General features: G+C 40.0%; 1 protein-coding gene across 2 annotated transcripts; it reads left to right on the top strand.

The window, feature by feature from the left end:
* Positions 1-306: 306 nt before the first annotated feature.
* hbp1 (HMG-box transcription factor 1) lies at positions 307-8,935 on the top strand. 2 transcript variants are annotated; one of them, XM_028431893.1, is made up of 11 exons: positions 307-393; positions 1,772-1,919; positions 2,004-2,181; positions 2,529-2,649; positions 2,747-2,861; positions 3,270-3,388; positions 5,551-5,707; positions 5,923-6,067; positions 6,369-6,656; positions 7,815-7,956; positions 8,050-8,935. In XM_028431893.1, the coding sequence occupies exons 2-11, from the start codon at positions 1,847-1,849 to the stop codon at positions 8,065-8,067; spliced, it is 1,356 nt and encodes a 451-aa protein (XP_028287694.1). In that variant the 5' UTR covers positions 307-393; positions 1,772-1,846; the 3' UTR covers positions 8,068-8,935. The 2 variants fall into 2 exon arrangements, with proteins under 2 accessions (XP_028287694.1, XP_028287693.1); XM_028431892.1 differs by having other exon boundaries at positions 311-393; positions 1,769-1,919.
* The last annotated feature ends 6,311 nt before the right edge of the window (positions 8,936-15,246 follow it).

Here is a 15,246-nt window from a genome sequence, read left to right on the forward strand (position 1 = left end):
ATTCATTCATTCATTCATTCAATAGTCATTTATTTGTTCATTCACAAAAATCAAGTTAAAACAAAGAGTTAAGGAGAAATGAAATCGATAAAACACCGTGTGCTTTTGCTGTAGTTGCAACATTGCAGATAAAAAACATAACCGTGTATTGTTCCTGTTGTTGCCAATCAGCTGTTACTGGGTAGTAACAGGCACATACTTTCATCCAATGATAAGATGATCAACAATCTAAGCCCCGCCTTCTGTATTTTTCTCACCCGTAACAACCAATAAAACATCCGGGATCTTGTTACTGACGTTCATTTGCACCAATAGGAGGCGTTCTCTGGAAACATTCATTCCCCACCTCTCGACTGAATGCCACAGAGTTTCTTCTTGATGGCGACAGGTCTGGTAAGTGGGAAGTTGACCACTTTTTTCGAAGAAATAAACGGTTCACACTTGTTTTTAACTTCAGTTTCGCGTGCTGCGTGCTTCTGCGGTTCTTACAGCGTGTTTTATCGAGGTTGTCACGCGTTCATTTGTCGTCGACTGAGACGTTGAGATCGACTGTATCTTGTTGTTTTTTTCTCTCTTCTCTCGCTGTGACGCTTGTTGTTTTGAGGTTAAAAGACCCACCCGGCGGCAGTTTGGTGTGTTAGAAACACGTCTTTAAATTGGCAAAGAGCGGCCTCGAATAGTGTGAAAATGCAGTTAAAAGGCCCTCAGAGGCTTTGGTGTCATTCATTTTGAACGGGACAGAGAGGTTGCGTCATGCCTCAACTTGTTGACATTCTTTTGTTTACATTATGGGACAGTACAGCCTGTGGGTTTGAACGGAGCTCACTGCTGCTGCGTTTAAAGGCTGAGGGAACATGAGGCTTGACATTTTTAACCGTCTTTTTTGCACGAGATTGACTTTTATTGCGTTTTTATGATCGATTTGTTGTTGTCCTATTCGCCTGTACGAAGTCGAAGCTGCGGATTGTGAGGACGTGCTGCGATCAATAAGTTATAGTCAAAATTGACGCGTAGTTCCTCCATGTAACTGATGATTTTATTTTTTTTGCGTTCACAGCTTTATTCGTGTTTATAACGATTTTTTCCCACATTGCACGTCGTCAAAGACAAACTCATTTTTCAAAAAAAACATACACAAATCGACTCACTGATATCTGTACGAGTTTTTTTTAACACTTTGCATTTATTAGCTTTCATATACCACTTTATGAGACGAATTCTTGCAATTTATCACTTGTGCTGCGCAGTTATGAATGAATGAGCTCTGATACGCATGCGCTGAACCCTTTTAAGTTTATAAACAAGGCCTCCACGCAGCTGGTCACATGACTAAGTCACAGAGGTTTACTGTGTCGATTCAGAGACAAAGGATTCCCTAAAGGATGCACACACATCCTTTTAATATGGATGCCATATGTGACATGCATTGATTTCGCATTTAGTGATATTTTATATAATCGTTGTTTTTAAATGTTGTTTTTAAAACGAATACAGATTCATAGATCCATCCACAATGCATAATGAAACCATGTCATTAAAAATCGTTTTACTAGTCCACTTGTACAGATCTGTGTATGTATTTGAGATGTTTTTGTAACACTTATTGTCACGGTAGTGTAATGTCAGTAGAAGACATTACATCAAAAGAAAGTGTATGGTTCCAAACTCTTCTATGCCCTAGGGTGCCTTTTAGGATTTTTAAGATCTGCAGCAGTTTCACTTTGTTTATGAAAGCTCTAATTTGTCTTTTGTTTTTGCTTATAACCAGCAGATGTGTCAGAGTACAAGAATGGAAGCTGAGTAAGCTCTTAACAATAACAGGAGGAAACAGTAATACATTGTGAGAATGGACGAGACCTTCGATCCCCTTAAGTGTAATGAGGACCTGCCTTCCTCACCTGGGTGCCACATGGATTATGGTAAACCAGCTAAAGTTTGCAGTGAGTGGTTAAGATTACTGAGCCCTATATCTTGTAAAACTATTTCTGCAATCTGTCCTTCAGATGACATGCCAGAGTTACAGGAGGTGGAAGAGGACCAGAGGTCTCCAGGGTTATTTCAGGTTGGGGCAGTGTCTCACCAGGAGCTCAGCTGCTCCCCCAGCACCAACTGGCTTGCTGAGTTGGCCAACATTGCAACCAGTCCTCAGAGTCCTCTGCTGAAGGACGCCCCACACAAGAGGTCTGTCTAGTGAAAAACAAACGTGACAAGCGTAATAACATACGTGTACACCTGAACACCTCGGGGTGTTTCTCAAAGCAGGATTGGCAAGTTAGCAACACAACTTTAACTGGTCAGAGAAAACTGTTTTGTATTTTAGCAGTTATTGGCTTGAACAGCAGCTCATTATGTTTACATGATTATGTCCTGGAATTTGCACAGTTTCACTGTGTTTAGCTTATTTCTACAGGGTTACACTGAGCTGCTTTTCACTTGATACATCATATTTTGTATCACTCTGTGCCTTCATGTTAGATTCACGTTCATCTCATATAAGTACTCATTTATAATATTGTCATTATTTTCAGGTCATCCCCAGTTCACATCTTTGGCAACAGCAATAGTTTACATTCCTACGCCCGGCCCCCTTTAGCCAGTAGTGCTCCCAACCCGTCCAGAGGCCACCTCAGGGAGCGCAGGCGTGTCAGGGTAACCTTTTACTTCTTCTGTCAACACTCTAAACATCTAAGAATCTATTATTCTTGTGTCACTATAACATGTTTTACCATATATTTTATCTAAACAGGCCAGCAGTGAATCGGAGTCTGGAGTTTTCTCAATGTCCTCATCATTCTCTGATGATGAAGACATGGCCTGGTCTCACTCCTGGCCCACCACAGCCTGGCATTGCTTCCTAAAAGGTGCACACTCACTCACTTAAACCTCATTTATTTAGGTATTTAGGTTAAATTCTGCAAATGCTCAAAAACTGGTGTTGAGAATGCCTCAGAGCATTATGGAACACAAGTGCCTAGTGAAGTGTAAACATGTACTCCATATTTCTTTTAGTGTTATTTTCACTTTGTTGTTGTCAACATACGCATTCTCCATTGATTTTTGTGACCAACCCTCTAATTTTTTAAATATGCCAAAGACAACCAATAATCAAGAGAAGGGAAGGAGCAGGAGATAATGATTTGTTTTATGCTTTTCACCACCTGGGATTTTAAACGTTTATAAAATTCTCACCTGTTGTGTTTAAACAGCAGTGTTTTTAATGAACGCACATCTGCTTATTCATCATGCTACGTTGTTATATTGATGTTCAGGAACTCGCCTGCGCTTCCATCGAGGTCCAAATGTAGAGTGGCAAGAAGCAGATGAACTCGGTGATTCGGAGGATGACTCTGATGATGAAACCATGATGCCATCCTCATCTTCTCGCAAGGTAAAGCAAATAGTAGTGACTTTAATATGTTTTAAAATTATTCTCAATACACTGCCTACATCAGGGGTGCCCAATACGTCGATTGATCATGCGTCAATTGAGGGTGCAGGTCGCGAGCCATTCAGAAAGTGTTAAAGTCTTATCAGGCCCCGTTCACACTGGAGAAAGTCATTCAAGCTAGAGTAGGATTGAGCCCAGACAGCCTTTAAGCTGGATGCGTTCAGACCTATTTTCAAATCTGGCTAGCACACACTTGTGTCCGCACTCAATCCGGCTTCATCCAGCATGTTTTCTGTCCTCCAAACCACTAGGTGGCGCCTCGTAATATACAGAGTCTGTTCAGGCCGTGGTAGGACCGTGTGTGCGCATGTGTTGTGTGGTTTTTTGTCCCGTGTCGCGCCCCGTGAACCGGAAGTAGCATGTCGCTAGCCGGATTCGCTAGCCACATTTGCGTTCACACCTGAGCCACATTTGAGTCAATCCGGCTAGATCCACCTCTCGTGGGTGGATCTAGCCAGATTGAAATCAAACTGGATACTGCCGGATTCGAGGTGTTCACACTCATCTGGATAGGCCCGAATCCCACTGTAGCCAGATTTTTTCCCCCATTGTGAACGGGGTATTATTCATGTGTCGCTCCAAAGATCTTTTATAACCCAGATGTCCTGTTGTATCCTGTTTGCTTGTATCATTGCGTTTGTGTATGTACGTATGATCTTTAATCAACATGCAAGGTTTTGGGCCTAGATATATATGCACGTAGATGCCGTTTTCACTGCTACTGTCTATTGGAGTGATGTGTCAACGCCATCTTGGGACGAGCAAGTCAAGCCAACTTGCACTTTTAATCAATGGATCCAGGAGTCAAGATCAATATTATCAAATTTGACTTATTTTCAGCAGATTTTCAAACTGTTAATTTGTTACAAATGGCGAGTGTGTGTATATTATAGAAGATGCTCTGTTAAATTAAATATAGTAGATTTTCATTTTCATATTATTTTTGGAACATACAGCTATGCTACTTTACATTTTTTTTTTTTACATTCTAATAATAAATATGAGTACAAATAAATACATACATGTGTATATAATAGTATAGTATATTATAGTATAGTTTATTGGTGTGCTCAGTGTGACGTAGCTCCTTCCTTTAAGCTGGGGACACACTTTTTTTTTCACCCAATTTTACCCATGATGCCTGTCGGGCAGAATCTGCACTAGTTCTTGTGGAACATGTGACAAGCTAGCAGAAGTTCGATTCAGCCGGTACTGTTTATACTTCACCAGAAACGTGTGTGCAGAACTCCTCCCACTGCGTGCTAACACACACACACACACACACACACACATACTGGTTTTGAAGATGTTTTGCTGCCAAACAATGCTCCTGTGTTTGTGAGAAACAAGTTTCTCTGATAAATTTGTTCGTGGCGAGAACAAAAACAAAAGTTCGCTTCGGCCGGGAATCCTGCTCAGGAGGCCGTTCCAAGATGGGCGCCGCGTTGACACGTCTGACAACCATGGATGCGGCATCTACGTGTGTGTATCTATTTTCTAAGGGTCATGACAACAAACAGCTGCGGGCCGAGAGAAAGAGGACTGTAGTGCTGGGCAGATGGTACTCTACGTGGGTCAAAGAGGAAAGGTGTCGCGTTGCGTGCTGCTGACGCTGGTGCACTGGATCATTAGTTAGCTACTGTCTGCTAACACAAGGCTATCCATTAAGGACGGGCTGATTAACATTAAATTAAAGTAGGAATACTTTACCTGCTGTCAGGACGTTGTATGAGTTAAAATACACTGTAAAAACGGGGAATGCTTGTTTTTTTTTGCCATCGAGTATCATCCTTATACCAGCCTTGACTAGTAACTCATAAGTGGATTTATGGGTAGGCTACATTTCAAAGATGTTTGCACTGAAAATTTAATTTAATTACACATTGTCAGTTTTAATTTTAAGATATGTGTGTGTGTGTGTGTGTGTAGATCATTTTGACTTGTCATTGTTAAAAGTAGCCCTTCTTCTGGGAGTTTTGTATATTACAATAGCTTAGACTGGCCACAAGATGGTGCAATTGCTATTATGGTGGTGCCCAATTTTGCCCTTCTTGCAGGTGAACAGACTTGTCTTAATACAGTATTTTTCTGTACTTTTACAGAGATATGGTTCAGATGGACTTAAGTTGGTGAGTCATGAGGAGACCGTGTCCTTTGGCCAGGCCATCCTTAAACTGACCTTTGACCCAGGCTCATCAGAAGAAGGCCTTTTAACAGCTGAATGCAGACTGGATCACCCATTTTTTGTTAAACATAAAGGTATGATAATGCCTTATGTTTTCCCGTTCTTTCACAAACAAACAGATTTGTTGGAAAGACAGAAAAGAAAAATCACCAGATTGTAAAAAAGGTTTTTGCTATTGCAGGGTTACACTAACAGATAGTGTTTGCCAAATGCAAACAGATTAGTTTAATGCTTAATTAAACCACTTTAGGCTCATACTGATATTTAATATCCCATTGATCTTTTCCAGGGTGGTCCTCCTTTTATCCAAGCCTCACTGTGGTGCACCATGGGATCCCTTGTTATGAGATGCAGCTGGCAGATGTGTGCCTGCCACCAAACCATCCAGATGCCATTAACTGTGATGACTCGGTTGTTTTTGACACTTTCAGAAGGTACCGTGCACTTTTTAAACTAATGCCATGTGGCTTTGTCTTAATGAAAAGATGAGAGCATGAATCATCAGACAGAGGAGCTACAACATTTGTGTTTTGAACCATGTTGATGATATTTGCCACTAAATACTCACTTAATTAGGATATTAATTATTATGTAGAACTTTAGATTAATTAAACAGCAGCAGATTTTTCAGAGATAATACATTTACCAATAAACGGCACATACGCAAACTAGAAAGAGAAACAAAAAGTTGCAAACTATTAACAAAATGTCTTCTCACTTTCCTTCCTCCTTCAGCTATGACTTCACCCCACTAGACTCCTCTGCAGTGTATGTCCTCAGCAGCATGGCTCGTCAACGGAGAGCCTCCCTGTCCAGTGGGGGTGCCGTCAGTCCAGACTGTGATAAACTGGAGCGATCCAGCTCCCCACAATCCTCCGGTAGCAAATCAAGCCGAAACCACAACTCAGGGACACCCAGTGGTGCCACTCCTACAAAATGCAAGCGGCCAATGAATGCCTTCATGCTTTTTGCCAAGAAGTACAGAGTGGAGTACACACAGATGTATCCTGGGAAAGACAACAGGTGAGACTAGTTCCATGGGATTTAGTGCACTTTTATATATGTGTTGTGTCATTTTTTTTGAGCAACTTATTTTCAAGGACAGTTTATAACACAATGCTGGTGTGTTAGATGAGAAGCTCACCCAAGGCATCCTAAAACATCCAGACACTTTGAGGTTTAGATTACATTTAGTATAATGACCAGTCAAAAAAATATATATATTCAGTGACAAGAAGACTAGAGAATACCACAAACACCATTTTGGATTTCAGTAACTGTAGCTACATGTGTATTTCCCAAGCGGCAACCTTCGGGGCTCAAACTTGAAGCCCATGCGGAAGTGTCAAAACTTGGCTGGCTCCAGAAGCGAGTAATTTCCCATAGACTCCCATGTTAAAATGTCCGACTTCACAGCAGAAAAGAACATGTTTACAGCCTGGTACAAAAAAACACTCTGGTCTCAGATGATAGGTTCTCTTCTAGTGTCAATTGTACAGGGGGTGAATTTTTTTACAACTCACTCGTTTCAATTGTATTCGGACTTAAAATTACACATAATTATGGGCGTTGCCGCTTGAGTGACAGACAGTTGACGTATCACAGCGTGAGTTTCCTGCTTCCACGATCGCCCGCCCCCCTAAACCCCGCTCGTGCTCCCCCTCTTTGTCCATATTTGGAGTTTTGGTGGACGTGACGCTGCCAACATGGCGACGGTCATCACGTCCCGGAACCTCCCACCGAGCCTCAGAACGGCTCTTCAGAAACAAACGGGTGACGTCACGGAAGCTCTGTCCATAGTTTTTACTGTCAATGGTATTTCCCCAACATGGAACTCATGCTAGCGGAGTGAAGTCAACATTAAGGAAGTTGACTCCAACAATGGAGTTACACTGTTATCATCACTGCACAACTGTTTTTCTTTACAGTAACAAGACAATGTGAAATGGCATAAAAGTTGTAGAGATGTATTTCTAGAAATAGCATCTGCTACTAGAATCCCTATTAATACTTTACTGTCACCTCGTCAGGCCATTACTTTGTCTTTTCTACAACTTCAATTGATTCATTTTTGTTTTGTAAATGTCGTTTGTTGTCACATTCCCTGGACAAAAGGGAAATTGCTAAAACCATAAAAGGACCCTGATGACAGATTGAAACTAATCTGAGTTTATTGTCTAGGGCTATTAGTGTCATCTTGGGTGACAAGTGGAAGAAGATGAAGAGCGAGGAGAGGAGGTTGTACACAATGGAGGCCAAGGCTCTGGCCGAGGAGCAGAAACGACTCAATCCGGACTGCTGGAAACGTAAAAGAACCAACTCAGTAAGGACAATTAGGTTTTTATTATTATTTACAGCTTACACATTTTACTCAACCAAGTTTGTTCACTCTTCCTCTCCTGCTGTCTTTCTGTAGGGTTCCCAGCAAACTTAGATAATCCCCCAGAATCCTCAGCTGCTGGTGTGTTTTGGCATGGAGAGGTGCTGGACAGAGTCTGATGGACCGCTTAATGCCTCTTGCTCTCCTGTATTCTTGAGACTGAACTGTGATGCTGAATTCACTTGCTTTTATAACCTTGAAACATTATAGTGACAAACCAGAATTATGACATATATACAGAAACATGTAATCTAGTCACTAACAGTGCATATATTTTCTTATATCTTTAATGTCAGAGATGTCTTATTCCCCCTGAAATAAGATTGAATCCTCTCATTTATTTCAGGTTATTTCATATTCAGTGGTGGAAAAGAAAACGAGAGCCCGTGGTGCTATGCTTTAGCAACAAGTGTCTATTTATATTTGTAAAAAAAAAGGGGAATTTTAGATATTCATAACTATTCATACTGATATTGCACAGATTGGTATCCCTTTCATACATTTTGTATTACAGTATATTTTCTGCCGCTGAACTATGGCCAACAGTTTGTGATACTGCCCTGCCAAGTCCTTTAGCCCAACCACCTGGCCATATTATGAAGAGGCTTACAGCATGTGGTGGTGGGTTTACACTCAGTCGCAAAGCACTTCAGACCTTCACTGTAAGTGCTTGTTTCTTCTGCACTTTATATAAATATATGTAATCTAATCTTATACAGGCTTTGTATACTGGTGGAAACATTTTGTATAATAGTATCTCGATAGCTAGCCATTTGACACAACCATGGCCCCAACGGCCATGCTCTGCTTTCAGGTTGCAATTTTAAGTGCTTTGTTCATAATGTACAGGTGTCACAGCCCCAAAAAAACCTCTTGCACAAAATATTCTTGTATCATACTATAAATAATTTTTTAAACTTCTCATCTGTTTGGTTCTTTTACATAAACTGTAATTATGACCAATGAGAATGCTTGGCTTTGTGTTTAACATCTCTTGCTTTAACCCTCATGCACTGTTCGGGACATTTTTGTCCTCTGAGAGTAATTTTTCTGTTTATTTTGGCCATAACTTTGTCAATATGTGAGCAAATTGAATAATTTTCACTCAACAAGCTTAATTTTACATACATTTTGTTATGATTTTTTTTTTATTTTAAAATTTTTCATAGGTCAACAGTACACTGTGGGCAAATTTTACCCCCTTTCGTGTTGTTCGGGACAAAAACGTCCCCCTAACTAATATATATTTTTAAAACTGTTAAAGTTAGGGGACGTTTTTGTCCCGAACAACACATAAGGGTATTGTTTGCGAACAGTGCATGAGGGTTAAATAATAAGTGTTTTCCTTAATTGATACAGGAAAAAAACAGGAACATTTCATCTCAAGCTCCAAGAGCTCTCAATATCCACTTATTTTATTGTCCAATCAGTAAGCTGGATGTTTCCAGGTAACAACACAGCCAGAGTGGGTTTTATTTCTCTTGCTACATCAAAAACCACCATGTAAAGCTTCACAAGTAGCAATTGTACAGACACAGTATTATTCACTCTAGTGCTGAATGAGGAGCGTGTTAAAGGTTTTAATTGAATTTTATACTCACAGGAACCTGGCCTCTTCCTCTGGAGATGAAAAGGGGTCTCAAAGGAATGGAAAATGAAAGGACACATTATCATAAATTCTTATCCAGATACAATGTTTACAAAGGCAGACTTGTATGTGGTGATAAAGGTAAATGTGCTTGATTTGGTTCCCCTGCTCAGCACGGTTTCTAAAGGCTTTAAGAAATTACAAAAACAAACACTTAACATAATTTAAGGTGTTTTACACATTTATGTCACCAGAGGGCGCTACAACTACATTTTTGTGTAAGTTGTGTTTTTTTTCCTGTGACTTGGAACATCAACCATCAAATCATCAATCAATCTTCTGAACCCGCTTTGTCCTGTAGTACAGGGTTATGGGGGCCTGGTGTCTATCCCGGGTATCAACAGGCGGGAGGCGGGGTACACCATGGACAGGCCACCAGTCCATCACAGGACAACATACACAGACAAACTCATTTTTCTATGGGCAATTTAGGGTCACCAATTAACCTGAGCGTGTCTTTAGAATGTGGGAGGAGCTGGGGTACCTGGAGAAATCCCACGCAGGCACAGGGAGAATGTGCACAGAAAGGCCCCAGCGGGAATCGAACCAGGAACCTTCTTTGGTGTGCACCACCATCAAATCATCTCTGTAAAAAAATATTATGAATATGAGATCAACTTTAACATAGTATTGTATTTATCACATTGCAGCTATTTAAAAATGAAGAGAAAACAAATGGAATTATTAAGTAGTTTAAATAAAACAGCATCCCTGAAAATGGTTTATTAACAGGTTTAGTTAAGTCTTGAGGGCCCCTGCTTGGCTACAGGCAGAGAAATGGTCAGTCTAAAGGAAAGAGAATCATAGCTTCGCATTCCTCATGAAATAACAATGATCAACACCCTGCAAGCCTTTCAAGCACAGGAATCTAATTATAGCATATCTGTAACAGGCCGTTCCAAAATGGTCCAAGTTTAATACTTTATGGAGTTTGGAGGAAATGAAAAGTTGCGTCTCACATGCTTCTGGCAAAACACTTACTGCAGAACTAAAGAATACTGTAATTATGGGTTGGAAATTAAAAGCATTTTTCAAATCCTGTCAAGAGTTTTGTGAATTAAAACAATGTGTCATTGCCATAGGAGGCAGATCACATAATGTGGAGGCAGGGATGGCTTATGTAGGAACACTACAGTGTGCACACAGGAACATCATTTTACTTTGTTTTTATGTTCAATAAAAGGGATTAAAACACCACTTTAACAGTTCCAGTTAAAATTTAAGGCACAGCTGAAGGTATTTTGTTGTGTTCGAAAAATCATATTAAGGATTTAAATACAGAACATAATCATCCTATTCATTTGAGGTCACTGAGTTCCACACAGTAAGTCATCCAGGAAAAACTCATTTTTGGTTTTAATTTATGCATAAGGTCACTTGACTGGAACAATAATAAAAGGAATGAATACAAAAATGAACAATTAGAATGACGAGAAGCTGAGACGGGAATCATCACATCCTTCTAAATCACAAGCTGCACCTTAATCAAGGCTTTCTAATTAGGGGCAATTAGCTTTAGTAATTCACTGAGCGTTAGCAGACTCTCTGTGTCTTTGTAGGAGCAAAGTGTCTGTGTCAGGCTTGTACATCTTAATGTCATTTTATTCTGGTTTCTTTTTTCCCCCCACTATCTACTTGTAATTGTTAAACTAATTTCTGCGCATTCATATTACAGTCATCACCCTTTTAAAGTGCATTTGTCTCAAGACAAGTGGAATTCTTTTCTCTCCTTCTCAGGCAGCAGCAGCAGCAGCTCCTTTTTGCTGTGACATTTGAAGCTGTTCCTGCAGGTTCCCTGGGCTGATGGGGAGGAGGTATGTAGCCAAAGAGGAACGAGAGAAAACCACTTATGTCCTAATTATGGACTGTTCTAATACCTGAATGTTTGGTGGTCTAAATTCTTTAGTGGCTCAGTTGCATGCCAATAATTTTAATTGAAGGTTTAAAACATAACGATACAACATCGCCCAGATTACGCTAATGCTGCTGATTCTGAAGGAGAGTGAGATTGATCAGAGTGAAGATGACTTTATGCTGATGCATGACAAGATTTTTCTTCATATAATGGATCATTCCAGGACTGCCAGATGACCCCTGGGATATTTTTCAAAAAATATTATGGTGAAATCCAGAGTTTAAGGCCTGTAAATGCCACAGTTTTTACGAAAATGTGCCATCTTCAAAGCCATATTTGACATCATCATTATATGCTGACAGTAATCCAGCTTTTTCATATTTACATAGCTTAGCACCAAAACCATATTCATGCCACATCATGCTGAGATCTGTGAAATCATGTGGTACAAATATGAAGGAGTTGGATTACTGTAAACATGGTCAAATATGGCTTTGAGAATAGCACACTTTCATGAAAAGTTTAAAAGATGGCATAGGAAAATACTACCTGCGGCATTTCTTTGCCAGATATAATTATGCTGGTGGTATTTCGTATTAGAGACATAATGGTACCAAATATCAACTCTCTATGTTGCATATTTACAGACCAGTGATGCATAAAAGCTGGAAAGATTTTTGCATTTATTAGTTTTCGGACATTTTTTTATGCATTAATCATGTCCAAACTATTCAAGGTAGGAAATATTTGATTACATTTTCTGATTCTATGGGAAAAGTTAGCCATGTGCAGCAGACACCAGATTCCTACATACAACAGAGGCCGTGCAGTGAAAGCTTAAACCTGGCCAAAAGCAAATCGACCAAAGACAACGAAAAACACATGAAAATTCAAAGAGTTGTATTTTGCAAATGGTTACACTTACAGACCTACAACTCTGGATTTCTCCATAATACTGATAGACGGACATGAATTTTTTTGGCAAATATCTGAGGGAGTCATCTGGCTGCTGTGCCTGAAGCTGGATGGTTTCACTGCCATCCTCCTGCAGATTTCACCACTGAGGTTTAGTGATGTTGCATCAGACTTGACAGAATATTATGAATATTTTCTGTACATCATAGACACTGTAGACATTTTTGACCTTGAATTTGTTAAAGGTAGGGTAGGAGATTTCATTCTGATGCACTTTTTGTTAAATTAGTGTAACTTCTCTTTACAATCCTATAGCAACCGATTAGTTCGGCAGTTTCGCATTAAAACGAAGAATATGAATCATCTGTGGAAGCTATAAAACGCTAAAAACATCAGCCAATCCTCCGGGTGGACCCTGTGCGGAGTATTGTGGACTGGTTGTCACTCTCTTCCTGCTCTGCGTGCACCAGAGAGGTACGTGCATGATGGCCGAAGTCACAGACCGCAGCTCGTCTTCAGGTAATGCGTGTCCATGTGATTGGGAGGCGTGGCTTCGGGGTGAGCTCAGAGAGAAAATCTCCGACCCTACCTTTAAGATGACACTCCTAGAGTGGATATAGTTTTCTCAAAGATTTTGCATTTAGCCCTCACATGCAGATGAAAAAACTAATTTAAGAGGCTATCAAATGTTCAAATATTTGCAGGAGCGTCCAAAATCTAAACTGTTGATTAAAAATAAAAAAGCAAATATGACCATCATAAAAAAAAGGAATTAAAAAATCTTTGCTGCTCAGCCTCCAACTGGATGTACTTTATTAGACTGTACTTAGCATTAATGATTGACTACAGTGATTAAAAACTACAGCTGTATGCACTGTTAACCTGATTTTCAGGAATGTAAAACACAGGTGAATATGATGCTATTCAAAGACATCATCATATTGTGCTCGTCTTTTGTCGTCCTTCTTCTCCAACTAAATTCTACCACCACTGCTCTTCTATTGTCCTTTGATACTGCCCACATCTCTGCCTGCCTATTGCTCTCTCTCTCTCTCCCCCTTGAGTGTCAGAGCTCTAATTGGATGGTGTGAACACTGTGAAAAGGGGAAAATCATTCCATTTTCTTGGTCCACAGGTTTCAGGTGAGGGAGAACTGGCCTGAATAAACTCCTGTTGATAGAATTTACACTTTGCTCTGACAGCTGAACAACAGAATGGCCGAACGCACCAAAATCACATGAGAGTTAAACAAAGCTGCAGAGAAGCTGGGGGACACAACCACTACACGCCCATCACACTAATTCAATTCAATTGTATGTAGCGCTTTTTTTTTTTAAACAATCTGGACTGTCTCAAGGCGCTTTACAGAAACCCAGAGCCTGAACAAGAAAAACCTCCTTTTAACAGCATGGGAGAACCTTCCTGCTGATAGCCGGCCAGGTCCATGCTAATGCTAATGCTCAAAATGTGGCTGTTGCACTGGATTACGTACAATATTAATGCAGACAGTTCATAAGGCAGCCAGGTCTGGTGTCACTTCACAGGTGAGTTTGTAGTGCAACACCTGTGTGACATAATGTTGACATTTAAATGCCCAACAATTCTTCTAATAGGCTATGTTGATCAATCATGTGACCAGGCACAGCATAAGAATATGTTGTGTGGGTCTTTATTACCCGACTGAACTAACAGTGAACAGCACTGCCTGATTAAAATGCAGTACATGATTTGTGTAGGAATTATTGCACAAAAACACACATTAGAATTAAAGAGGAAACATACTCAACGACTCCAATGTGACCTGCTCCACAACAGACACACGCCAAGACTCCCGCAAAGCTCCCCTACGCTGCTTGCCTTTAGGCTTTCCAGGAAGGTCCCAGAGGTGAGACATAAGTTCAGATACACGTTACCTTCAATGGAAATCTGATTTCTCTTTGACTAATGATTTCCTATTGGAACATCCTTTAATTCCAATCCATCTAGCTGATGTTATAAAATACATATTCTGAATGAGAATTCAGAAGTTCAGGAGCAACACAGTATTACTTCAGCTTATTGAAGCATCCTTGATTACTGTTTGGATATTAGTGATTTTGACGTTTGGGCTGTAGGACTGAATAAAAAAACCTTTGTAAACTGCAAGGCGATGAAAGTGCTCAAAATAATCACAGCATCACATTGACTGATTTATAAAACAGATGTGATGAAAATAAAGCACTACAGGAGAGTGGGCTGAAGCTCTCACTTACGAGAAAATGGTCATAAAATAAGATGCAATGGGCTTTTATTACTACCCATACATTAATTGATTTATAATTTCCGAGCAATTCTGCTTGAGGTTCAGACAGAGGCTCAAGTACACGTCTGAAAACAACAAACACAATCAGCCTCATATCCTCATTTCCTGTGTGTACTATATCGAAAGATACAACTCAAGCTCTGATAACATAATTAACGTCCTCTAGAGATCAATAGCCCTGGAGCTCACAGCTAATGAGACATCAAGAAATGATGAAGAGAGAGAGAGAGACAGATGGAGTCAGACACCTGAAACTACTCACATCATGTTGATCTACTCTGAATTCTAGTCCCACAAAATCCTTCTAAAATTTTTATAGATTGTTATTTTTTTAAATGTTAAAATTTTTTGCTTATTTAATGATTGAATTAAAAGGTAATTACAAAGTTGTCATGAAGTTTTCACTACATCCTTAAAGTTATTGCCCTTCATATTTGCTCAGGAGCCTTTGGGAGCCTCGGAGCTGCGCTGTTGTCAGATTACTTTAGAAACACTGTTTAAAATTATGCGCCT

Source organism: Parambassis ranga, chromosome 19 (assembly GCF_900634625.1).
Source record: "Parambassis ranga chromosome 19, fParRan2.1, whole genome shotgun sequence".
Taxonomy (NCBI): Eukaryota; Metazoa; Chordata; class Actinopteri; family Ambassidae; genus Parambassis; species Parambassis ranga.

Excerpts from the sequence above, each read along its gene's own strand:
- hbp1 (XM_028431893.1), top strand. The coding sequence starts at position 1,847 with ATGGACGAGACCTTCGATCCCCTTAAGTGTAATGAGGACCTGCCTTCC. Across the intron at positions 2,650-2,746 it reads GGGAGCGCAGGCGTGTCAGG|GCCAGCAGTGAATCGGAGTC; the intron begins GTAACCTTTTAC and ends TTATCTAAACAG. Across the intron at positions 5,708-5,922 it reads ATTTTTTGTTAAACATAAAG|GGTGGTCCTCCTTTTATCCA; the intron begins GTATGATAATGC and ends GATCTTTTCCAG.